Here is a 12,798-nt window from a genome sequence, read left to right as displayed (position 1 = left end):
CATCATGGAGACTAATGGCACACACATCATGAGATGTACCCAAAAGAAAAGGAGGCAACTGCTGAGGGAGAAATAAAGTTGCTTCTAAAATCACAGAGTAGCAGAGAAGAAATATAAAAAGTGACACAGTGCTGTGAGAATGTGAATGCAGAACTAGAGACAAAATTCAACTCTATCATCAGAGTATCCTGAAGGGATGTCAAACTACATCAGGGGACTACAAATAGGAATCATTTTTCCGAGTGCCTGGGACCCGTGGGGGAAACCCCACCAACTAGGACAGCTCTTTACTTTCACTATTTATGAGCAACATTACTTTAGCCCTTAGGCTGACCCTGGGGACAGAGACCAGAACAGGGCCTGGCACAGAGGTCTCAATAACAATGCTGACCGTTCAGGGTCTGGATGGAAGAAACTACCCACATTACATTTTCTGGGAAGTTTTCCCATATATCATTCAAAACAAAAAGCAAACACAACAAGTATCTGGAAAAGGAGAGAAAAATTCAAACTCTGTTTAAAATATCTCTACCATTAACAGAAACACTGTTTCTCTACTCACAACACTTCTGACACCAAATGTATGGGTTTTCCACATCAAGCAATTCTCCAGTTCTCTGCAGGCACCAGCTAGGTGTCCTACAATTCAATTCAACTGTGACACTACCCAGAGTCAATGCAAACCCCACAGGATAAGGGCCCAGTGCCACAAGACTGCCCCCACTTCAGACAACAATCTCAAGTAGTGAGTCCTCAAGATACTCACATCTCTCACTTGGCTAAAAATCAGGAGTTCCCACAACCCCCTCCTCAAATTTGATTAATTGGCAAGAACTCACAGAACTTAGGAAAACACTTTACTTATGATCACAAATGATATAACTCAGAAACAGCTAATGGAAGAGATGAACAGGGCGAGGTATATTGGAAGGGAGTGCAAGGAGCATCCACACCCTCTCCAGGGGCTCCACCTCCCAACACCTCCGTGTTCACCACCCCAGAAGCTCTCTGAACCCATCATTTAGGGTTCTGGTAGGATTCTTCACTACACAGGCACTACTGATTAAATCACTGACCACTGGTGATTAACTCAATCCCCAACCCCTCTCCTCTCCTGGGAGGTTTGGGGGTGGGGCCGAAAGTTCCAACCCTCTAATCACATGGTTGGCTCCTCTGAGGACCAGCCCTCATCCTAAAGCCACCTAGGGACCCCAAAACAGTCACCTCATTAGCATAAACTTTAGTATTGTTGAAAGGGGCTTATTATGATACAGAAGATGCTTCTCTCACCCTTACCACTGAGGATACCGTAAGCACTTTACAAGTTCTGTGCCAGGAACCAGGGATGAAGAACAAATATATATTTCTTATTACACCACAACATCACAGCCACAAAGAACTATTTATTCTATTTTTTACCTTACAAGAGCAATTTTTTTCATCTGTACTTCATTTTTTCATTAAACTTTTCTAGATTAACATAACCATTTCAAGATTAATTTATTGCTGGGTTTAATACATTTCTAAAGAGTCCAACTTCTTTCATGCGATGCAGAAAGCAGAAGTATCTGCAGCAGGGAGGTGCACAGGCCCCAGGGAGATGCTCTTCATCAAGCTACCTTGAACTCTTATCCCAAATGCCTGTAAAACCACTAGACTGAGGTCCTTTGTTTTTTCAGGAACCAGTAACAGGAGTCGTGCCAAGGACACAGGCTTTGGATGAGGTGAGACAATCTACAGAGGAACACTGTCATTTATTAGCTAGGTACTGCCAGCCCAGAGCAGGCAGCCCCTCCTGGGTCTCAGAGAAATCCCACCAGAGCCGCCCACAGAAGCTGAGCAGGAGTCACACCTCTACCACCAATGCAGTCTCAGGGCTCTCTGCCTTGGACTCTGGATTCCATTTTCTGAGAACTTTTCACTTTATTTCTACTTACTTAAGAAAAACAACAATCCTAGATTTTCAGACACAGGAAACAATCTGAGACATTTAAGGAATGGCTGACAAAAGTATCTGTGTTTAAGCATAATTTCCTGAAATGAAGTTTATGAGAACATGTACAGCAAAGAGAGCTAGTTGGTCTTTATTTTGGTATTAGTCCCAATGCCTCGACTTGATATGGAGAGTCACCTTCCTTATAGAGGGGAAAATGTGTAGCTGGGCCTATTAATAAAACAAGTCAAGATACTTAAATATACAGGAAAGCTAAGAACAGTAGTTATTGGATGAACTCAGAAATGACACGTACAACATGACTTACCACAAGAAGTTTTCATATTTAATTTCCATCTTTATGAAAATTCAATCTTCAAACTGAATCTCAATCTGTAAGAAATCCTGGTGAAACTTGTGAATCCCACAGGATAATGGTGGCTGCCTAAATACCAACTTGTCCTTATGTCCTCCAAACCCAGACAAATCAACAAGCAGCAGATACAACCATGCCAACAGCAAAACTAGGAGACAGAATTCAACAAGACAACTGGAGAAACTAGCAGAGCCAGTGACACTGCTCCCCTTCAGTGACACTTCCTCCTCCTTCCTCTCAGGAGGAGATGCATGGACACAAGAGGGGGTCCAGCAGGTTCCCACAACAGCAGTTCACTGACAGCAACACCCTAGCAAGGAAGGGCTGCATAGTGGAGGAACACAGAGACCAGGTGTAAGACCGAGAGGGTCAGAGCACTGGAACTGGGGAACTGGAAGGGGAGCTTGGCTAGATGTGGTGGCCTCCAGAAGATCCCACTTCTGGGAGAGGCAGAGGTAGTTCCACAGAAGCTTAGGGAAAGAAGGAAAAGAAAACCAGTGATAGAAATAAACTAAGAGTCTTATGAAACAAAGGAGAATCACAGCACTGGGAGTAACACCAAGCCCCTACCCACCCCTCCCTGACACTTTTCATCAAAAAAAAAAGTCCTTAATGGTGTCAACAGAAGAGAGGATTTAAACTAAGAAACCTGTGAAAGCACCCAAACCCCTCATCTCCCATTGCAGAAACACATGCTATTATGAGCCCAAGAAACTCCAAGACACTCTAAACAGAAGAACGCAAGCAGCATCCACACAAAGCTACCATGTAAGAAGTAAGAATAAAACCTTTGCAGCTGACCAAAATGTTCCCCCAAACTACCACAAGGCAGAGGAGAACAATTCCATATAATTTAAATATCATTAAACATTTACAGATATGAAACTACATCACAGGTCAGAAATTCAAAACTCAGAATGCAAGAGCATGCAGGGGACCAGAATATGCCACCCCAAAATACACCACTTTGGCATAAAGATTATTTTGAGCTAGGGGAAAATGAGAATAGCAGATACAGAAAGATATCTTCTCAGAGCTTCCCCTATCTGACTAAATGCAGAAACTTCTAAGAAATGAGGAATGCCATAAATCCCCTCTCCTGGGAAAGTTTTATGGCCATGAAGCAGATGGAACGTTCATACAGAGATGGGCCTGCACAAACAAACTTTACTCCTTCGTTTCCCAGGGTGCTGCCCTTGGAAGCCTAAAACCTTTTGTCCTGATACTTCTCTACAAATACACTGTTCTTTGTTAAGAAGCTATAAGCCCAGTTCTAATAACCCCTTTGAGTTACTCATTGCTGCCATGTTCAATAAACTATTTTTTCTTGTCAGTCTGTCTGAAGAACCTAGGAGAGTAGAGAACAAAGGTGAAGTTCTTCCTTCCCTACATGCACACAAAAAATAAAACCAGGAACTCCTATTTCAAATTCTAGAAGGAAAGAAAAAAAAAGACCAAGTCATCTCAGAAATGAAATCTTAGCTAGAACATACCTACGGGGAGAACAGATTCTATTGACACTGAGGAGAAAAATAAAAACAGCATGGAAATGGATTCGAGAAAAAATGATAGGATAACTGGAGTCCCTGAAAAGGAGAGTAAAACAAAACAAAATATTGAAATAAGATTTAAAACTACAATTTCAGAAAATTTTATGGAAACAAAAGAAGATATGAATCTAAGTACTGAAAGGGTCTGCCATGTACTGGGAAAACTGACCCACTGAAACACATCTAGTAAGATTATTAGATTTTATACATCAAGAAAATCTCTAGGCTTCCAGGCAAAGTCACTTACAAAATTAAGGAAATCAGGTTAGCTTCAATTAGACTTCAACAGCAACACACAAAGCAAGATGACAGGGGAACAATATATTTGAAGAAACTCAAGGGAAAAAAAGTGTGAGTCAAAGATCACACAGTCAGCCAAGCCAACCACTGATCGAAGCAAGAACTTAAGGAATACCACACTGGCTTCCAACTATGGAGATAACTAAGGAACATCAGTAAAAAGGCTGGTGGTGGTGGCACTGAATATGTTTTACTACAGATCAAAGAGGAAAAAAAAAAGTAGAGACAGGGTAGAAATATAAAATGGAAACATCTGTTCCAACAAAGTACAAATAACTGAGCCCTGGTCTTCCCACACACATAAGGTGGACAGGGGAAAATTTAGAACAGGCTCAGGGACTGGCACATAGGTAATGGGTGTTTTCCCACATCAAATACTAGAGGCCTACTACAGCTAAGGACATTTTTAAAAAATTCATAGTATAAAGGTTACCAAGTAGAACAAAAATACAAAATTTCCAAAAAAAAAAAAAAAGGAGAAAAGAGATCATATGAAGAAAGAAAATTAAAACATCATACATAATTAATATAAAGACATAATAAATATAAAGCAAGATGACAGATTTAAAAACCGATCATATACCAGTCATACAAACAATGTAAATGGACTGAAGATTTTTAGATTTGCTCACAAAAAAGCCAACTGTGTGCTCAATAGGAGAGATACAACTAAAATAAAGCTATTCTGAAAGGCTTAAGATTAAAAGGACGTCAAAAGTATACCACATACATCAACCAACTTTTGTTTGATTTGTTGCAACCAGAAATAACCCTCAAATCTCCAAAGGCTTCTTCCTCACTCACTTTACCTGTTACTATAGTCCAGTTGTGCTGGTTCTTTCTCCATGTGTCATCTCTCTATTCTGGAATGTAGCCCTATCAGAAGTGCGCGTGTGTGTGTGTGTGTATTTTTTTTTCCAACCAGGACAGAAGCAAGGGATGACCCCTGCAGCTTCTGCTCAGGTAGAGTGTGCATCCCCCTTCCAACTCCCTCAAAGTCAGTCACGGGCCAGAGCAGAAGACTCAGTGGGGTGGGGAAGCGCACTTTGCCCAAAGCCAGGCAGCACAGGTCACATGGCAGCAGGCAGAATGTATAATCCTCTTACATAATACAGTCCTCAAGCAGGCAAACGCAAATAATAAGAAAGCAAGGATTGCTACCCCAGTATCAGACAAGGCAGAATTTGGGCTCAAAAATACCAAATGAAAGAAAGAAATTCACTCGTCAATGCTAAAGATACAATTCATAATGAAATTATATTAGTTGTGAACATCTACTTACCAAAACATAGTAGCCACCTTCATAAAGCAGAAACTACAAGAAATGCAAGATAGACAGAAATGCACTTATAAAAGGAGATATGACTATACCCCTTTTAGTCCAAAGCAAGTCAAGTGGACAAAAAACACAGATGTGAAAGGCCTTGACAACATAATCAAAATCTACATCTCAGGGATCTCTATCAAGGCATACAGTCCAATAAGAGAACATCTACCTTCTTCGCAAGTGTGCAGGGGCCATTCATAAACACCAATCATATATCAGGTGGCAAAGAAAACCTTAGTAAGTTCTCTGATGGTAATGAAAGAAAACTAGAAATCAAAGCACCTCCACCTTGAATACAACTCACAAACTCTTGAGTTAAAGGGGAAACGAATTACAATAAAAAACACTATATATCAAGATCAGTGGGGGGGAATACAATTTAAAACATTAACACAGTTTTAAAGGAAAATTCATCCATGAGTATTTGGATCCATATAAATAATAGAAATAGTGAAATAAATACCATCTTCCATCCCCCCCAAAAAGCCAGAGGAAAAAATGGAAGAAAGCAATAGAGTTAAAAGCAGAAAACAGGAAACTAATAAAACCTGTGAGTCAAAATATTAGTTGTTTGAGGAAAGAGATCAAAAGAATCAAGAAAGAAAGGTAAATGCACAGAGAAGTGACAAAGGGAAGTAACTACTGAACTAAAGAATGTTCAAAAAAGTCAGTTTAAGGGTTCCACTTAAATCTTCAAAGACCATAGCATGGGGTAAAAGGAAAATCTCTACATTCTTTTTATGAGGCACCTGTAACATCGATACTTCAACTTGATGGGCTACACACAAAAGAACCATAAAGAAAATAATTAAAAACAGAATCAAATAGCACATTAAAAAATAATACATTATAATCTACAGGGGTTATTCAAGGAATGACAAGACAGTTTATCGTATTAGTAACTAAGGAGAAAAATCATGTTTGTCTTCACAGATATTAAAGAGGCCTTCAAAATATAACTCTCGGGGTGCTTGGGTGGCTCAATTGGTTAAGTAAGCATCTGCCTTTAGCTCAGGTGATGATCTCAGGGTCCTCGGATCAAGTCCCCTGTCAGGCTCCTTGCTCAGCAGGGAGTCTGCTTCTCCCCCACCCTCTGCCCCTCCCTACCACTCATGCTCTCTCTCTCTCCCTCTCTGTCTCAAATAAATAAATAAAATCTTTTTTTAAAAAATATGACTCTTCAATCTCTAATAAAAACACTCATTAAAACAGAAGTTGACAGATACTTCATCATGAAAAAATATGTACTTTAAGCCAAGAAGTAATAATCTATCAGTTATTTCGATTTTAATTACATTACCATTACTTATAATAAGCTCCATTTAAATACAGAAATGGTTAGCATTCTGAAATTCTACTTCCAATGTTTCCTAACTGTGAACTCTAAGTGTCAGTCGCTGAAAATGCTTTGAAGGTACAAAAGCTTTAGTGATCTTACCATCTAATCAAATGAACACAAAGTGAAGCATAAGAACAGACTGCAAAGTCTCCTAGAACTTGGATGATCCTCTGTCCTGACTGGATGGACAGACAACCTTGGCTTATACCCATCTTCCTGGCATCTCAAAAATATCCCAACTTGAACAACCTACTCATGGCCATTCTGTAACTCACAGAAATAGGAAACTATTGGGAAAAAAAAAAAAAAAAAAAAAAGTAGAATTACAGTTTAAATATGTTATTCATATATAAAAGTTAATACTTACAGACTGACAATTAACTAAGTAAAATCAGGAGGTGAGAGAAAATGCAAGGCCATGTAACTATTCATTTTTAGCAGAATCATTAGATACTGTCTAAAATTAGTAAGTCAGGAAGTAGAAGTATTCCCAAATTATTTAGAATTACAGTGGTAACCATCAGAGGAATTAAACAGGAAGTTAAAAACCATTACTTCTGGGGAGTACGATTTAGGAGAGGGGAGATTCAGAGAATACTTTACTTTTTAACTGGAACTTTTCCATAGTCCTTGCATTTTTCTCACATATGTAGTAGCTACGACATTTATAATAAACACATATTTAGGTAAAACATAGAAGAACGTGACATAAACTCCCTTTCACTCTGTTGCCTTTGCTCTTGAAACCTAAAGAGTAAAAGAAAAAAATCAACATGGTAGGAGCATTCACACACTCTCTCCACCAATATTCACCAAGTGCCTACTGGGTGGTACACACCGAGTGAGGTGTGGGGCAACAGCAGTGATATTAAGACAGACATTCACCAGGAGCTTACATTCTGGAGCCACATACCACCATGGGTCCTCCCTACCTCTTCTAAACAAGTGCACCTCATGGGGCTCACAAGAATGAGAACAGATGGTGAACACTGCAAATGTAAACAGAAAAAGGCCAATCTAGAAAGATTTTACCATTTGATAAGCTATAACTTGGCAGTAAAACTAGAAAACAAAAAAACAAAAACAAAAAAATTTTTTTAAGTGGGGAGTGGGGAGGGAACAGTGGGAGAAGGAAAAAGAAAATCTCAAGCAGGTTCCACACTCAGCAAGGAGTCGGACTCAGGGCTCAATCCCATCACCCTGAGATCATGACCTGAGTGGAAACCAAGAGTTGGATGCTTAACCGACTGAGCCACCCAGGGGCCCCTAATGCTTTACAAATGCTATCATATATGTCCTCACCACATTTTGGCAAAATTTAAAAAACAACCTTTGTAGAAATAAAGCCAAGTGAAAAACACTGATAACTGATGGCCTACAATATTTAAGAAATATTCCCAATTTTCAAAAATAGCTAAGAAATTATAGACTCATAATTGCATCAAGATAATCCAATAAGGTCTCTCATTAAATTTGACACTGCCAAATTCATGGCTCTTTACAAGCTTTACAACTAGGCAACATCCAAAAGCAGGAGAAGACCGCATTAGCCATGCAGAACATCTTCCAACTGCCATTCTTAAGCAACCATTCTCTTTGATGTGCACTGTGCAGGCTATCCCCAATCTGGCCTCCTATTAACAAGGAGAAGATAGTAAGAGAGACTTTAGCAATTCAAAACTACTTTACTGTCATACTCAGGCCAGTTTAAGATCTTAATGGCAGTTCATTAAGATTCTACAATTGAATTTGAAAAATTCCATAGCTCATCCCTGGGAACAAATGAAATGAAAACAGAACTCTTTTGGTGGTAGTTTTGCTATACTATGCTAAGCCCTTCAGAAAGAGTAAATTTTAATTCAATACCACAGCTATGAAAACACACCACTGTTTAACTGGCAGTCAAGCAGAAAAGCAGAACACCCATAATAGGTATTTTGTGATGGTTGCATCCCTCAGTGGCTCACTAACATCTTGCAGACAAGCATGGGACTTGTGTCTTGTACACAGAATACACAATTGACCTTTCCTCAGGAATATACAATGTATATTTTCATTTAATCTTACTGAAAGCAACAAAAAAGATCAATAGAATAGTAGTGAGAATACAGTATTGCCACAAAACCTGTGTGGGTGGTGGATAAACAGGGGGTGAAGAAGATAAGCTCCTAATACATTTTAATCTGCAGTTAGGATAATGAGAATGAGTCCATGGGAAGTATGCTGCAAATCCTGAGCATCTTCTAATGGCTGCAACGTCCTCAAAACAGCATCACCTGTCCCCTTTAAAGCACTAACTGGTCAGCTCTTAAATACATGGGGCTTGGACGATACTGATGATAGGTCGGTATGTGTGTTCTGTTGATTCAGGAGTCTGACATGGGAAGATGGACTACACCGTGGTGTCAAGAAAGGATAACAAGTAGATGGGAAAATTCTACACTAAAGGTAGGGTGGAGGGTGGACTAACATGTGCTCCAGCCTAGAAGGATGAGGACAGGTATAAATGATGCCAGATAGAATGGAAGATTCTGAACATCTAAAATTGATACAGAATCGGCCTTCCTACTGTAACTGACAGAGAAACTAGGCCTAGTTTTTGGCTTCAAGGATTATATACTATTAAAACTCACAGAACCCTGAGTACTCGTCTTCCCTAAGCTTTCCTGGAGCCAACTATCACTGAAAATAACAGTTCCCCATAGGATAAATAACACTTAACATGGTACAAAACTCTTTCAAATCTTTAATTAAAAGACCAGGGGTGCCTGGGTGGCTCAGTCGGTTAAGCGGCTGACTTCGGCTCAGGTCATGATCCCAAGGTCCTGGGATCGAGCCCCGCATTGGGCTCCCCGCTCAGCGGGAAGCCTGCTTCTCCCTCTCCCACTCCCCCTACTTGTGTTCTCTCTCTCCTGTCTCTCTCTCTGTCAGATAAATAAATAAAACCTTTAAAAAAAAAAAAAAAAAAGACCAAAGATCTAGTCCTAAAGGTCTTTGGCTCTGAAATTCTGGCAGAGTCATTTAATCTGTCTGGCTCTCTGCTTCCTTGGTAAATAATGGCTGACAATTTTGATGAATATGCTAATTAATATTTCATAATCACCATCTCCAATGGTCCTAAATGTTTTATAAGCATAAAACACTGAACATCACTGAACCCTCACTATGAGATATACTATTATTACCCCCTTTTATAGCAGATGAAACTAACTAACGCATGGAGAGGCTAAGCACCTTGCCCCCCATCCAAAAGCTAAGACATCAACTGGCCTGCCATATCCAGGCCAGGCCTAGGATGCAATGACTTGTGCAAACTAAGTGTGAAGAGTGAAGGTGAAAGTCTTCCTAAACCTCCTGTCAATGAAACAGGTGATCAACAATCAAGGAGAAAACAGATGTTTGTTTATAAACAAAACCCTTTTCAAAATCCTTTTAGGATTACTGGCTCAAGACTTGGCCTAGTTTCACAAAAACAATAACGCAACACCTCTTCACAAAAAGGAGGGTTCCCCTGAGACCAGTATCAAGTGCTGTAATGTTTTCCTTTTCCAATTATAGATTCTCTTCCAGGGAAGTACATCCTGACTTAAAATCTGCTGTGACATTAAGATCACCTCTAGGCAGGAGGTGCTAGGACATTAAATTTTATTTGAATATATTTTAAATGTTTTGTGAATCACAGAAAGGAGCTATTGTTTGGTGTCAACATCAAGTATGAGGCAGTACTCCTTAAGTACCAGGGTATATCAGGGTAATGTGTAAAAGAGGAACAACTTATGATTAATTTGCTGTGTTTGAACTACACAGCTTACGAGAAATTTAGAAACCAGCTAGGATAAATGCCCTTTGAGAGGTTCCTGAGGAAAGGAACCCTTACCTTTATGCATCTTTGCATCCTGTACTACTGTGCACTGCATGAAACCTGTATCTAAGCATTTCCTGGAAATGTTTTCACAATGGTAAAGTGTTGTATTATAATCAAAAGAATGAAGGTGGCAAAACAAGCACATTCCAAACTGAATTTAGTACAGAAATAAAACTCTAATAATGTAACAATTAAGTACTGGTCCTTCTCAAAAATAAAAATATGCTCTTGCTGTCAGCAGATCTTTCACTTTCAAAAAGAAAAGCAACAACAACAAACCACCAGGAAATTTCAGCCTCTCTAATCCTAAACAGCTGAATCATTCACATGTTCAAGCTCTGCTTTTTGGGAGGTCCGAACTTAAGACCTTCCCTAGGAGAACATGGAAGAATTACAGAAAATTAACGGGATTTCCCAAAGACGCCGACTTAGACAGGAACTGCGTTATCCTTAATCAAACAGGAGGCACTGGCAAACCCATCAATCACTGGTGAAGTAAAAAAGACTATGCTGAGAAAACGCATTCGTTCTCCAACGAACATTTATTAAACGTCTACTTGGCGCAAGGCAAACGGGCACACGATCTCTGGAATGGGGGCGCCGCGCCAGTCTGCTCCTCCGGGGGACCCACCTGCCCAGCCAGATGCGCCCAGACGCATCGGCCAGGCGCCGGGGCGGGGGGGGTCCCCGGACCCGCCCCTCCGGCTCCTCCTGGGCTCGCCTCCCACCAACACGGGTCTCCGAGGGACGCGGCTTCAACCGTGGCGAAATGAACAAATCTATCCCGCCGTGACGGCGACTGCACCCCTCCAGGCGAGGCCGTGGGACGCCCCCCCCCCCGAACCAACGCGGGGATAACGCCGGGGCGGAGGGGGCGTGGGGGCTCGGGGGACTTCAGGGGATGTCTGGAGGGTGTGTGGGGGCTGAGGAACCCCGAGGGATCCTAGAGGTTCCAGGGGACGTACGGGGGTGAGGTCTGGGGGTCCGAGGGGATCTCTGGGGGGCGCGCGGGGTTGCTGAGAGCCCCTGGGGCGTTCATGGTAGGGTCTCTGGGAGGCTCTAAGGCTTAGGAGCTCTCTGGAAGATGCAGGGGAAATGAGGGCCCACGGGCGTCTCAGGGGAGAGAGGGGATTCAACTGGACGCGCGTGGGGGCGGCTGGCTGGGGAGGGGGCCCGCGACGGAGACCGCACTCAGGGCACTCGCGGTCTGGAGCTCACCCAAAGAGCCCTCGGAGGAAGGAGTGGGAGGCCTTGACTCGCTTCTCAGCCTCCGCCATCAGCTGCACCGCCTCACGCTCCTTCCCCGCGTTGTCCATGTCGCCCGCTGCCGCTGCCACAACCTCCTCACCCGGCTCCGACGCGCCTTCCGCGCCTTCTCCCTTCTCTCCCAGAGATGGGGAGCGCAGGCGTGGTGCGCAAGGCCTGTCGGGACTTGTAGTGCCGGGTCGGGCCCTGGAGGCGGAGATGGGCGAGGCGTCAACTACAATTCCCAGAAGGCCGCAGAGCCAGGCGGGGTGGGGATCGGAGCTTGCAGACTGCCGGCGCCCGGGATTTCGGGGCGAGGGGCGTGGCTCTCCGTAGGGGTCTTAGACCAAGGTGAACTTTAATCGTTTAGTATGCGGGGAAATGGGAGATGACGCGTGGCTTTGTAGTAAGGGTAACCTCAAGCACGCCGCGTCACGTTGGTTCAGGAATCTCTTGCTCACCACGACAGACACCTGGCAATGGGATGGATGAGGAAACGGGGGATAACAGATTGGAACGTTCAACCTACGCGCAAGTTCTGCAAAAGGGAATCTAACGCAGCCACCCCACCGAAAGCAATTTCATTAACCATGTGATGCCCATCCACCCACCCACCCACCAGCCACAGCTGGAAGAAAGAGCCATTTTTATCTCCAGAGCAAGGCGTTTAAGAATGCATCATTTTCCCCAATATAAATTCAGTTATTTTTCAGTCTCTCCGTATTACAACTTAATGTCGGCCCTCTCTTTCTTGGTTATAAATAAGTTGCATTTATGCTATACATGCATAATCCACTCTTCTAATTGACTGAATTATTTTCCATGGATGGGAAGCTTTGAGCTGTCTTATCCTTTACATGGTG

At 42.2% G+C, this 12,798-nt stretch overlaps 1 protein-coding gene across 3 annotated transcripts in view; it reads right to left on the bottom strand.

Annotated features, from left to right (window-relative positions):
- The window catches only part of NAPB (NSF attachment protein beta), a 42,437-nt gene extending 29,906 nt beyond the window's left edge, over positions 1 to 12,531 (bottom strand). For 2 of the 3 annotated variants that reach the window (XM_035005740.1, XM_035005738.1), the window contains exon 1: positions 11,909 to 12,531. In XM_035005740.1, coding sequence (XP_034861631.1) covers positions 11,909 to 12,006 — 98 coding nt within the window. In that variant the 5' untranslated portion in view covers positions 12,007 to 12,531. Of the gene's footprint in view, positions 1 to 7,710; positions 7,815 to 11,908 lie in introns of all 3 variants that reach the window. The other variant, XM_035005739.1, reaches the window with a different exon arrangement.
- Between the last annotated feature and the right edge of the window lie 267 nt (positions 12,532 to 12,798).

The sequence above is a fragment of the Mirounga leonina genome, unplaced genomic scaffold (genome assembly GCF_011800145.1).
Source record: "Mirounga leonina isolate KUSES-001 unplaced genomic scaffold, KU_Mleo_1.0 Mir_150, whole genome shotgun sequence".
In the NCBI taxonomy this organism is placed as follows: domain Eukaryota; kingdom Metazoa; phylum Chordata; class Mammalia; order Carnivora; family Phocidae; genus Mirounga; species Mirounga leonina.
This window is presented reverse-complemented; position numbering and strand designations above follow the sequence as displayed.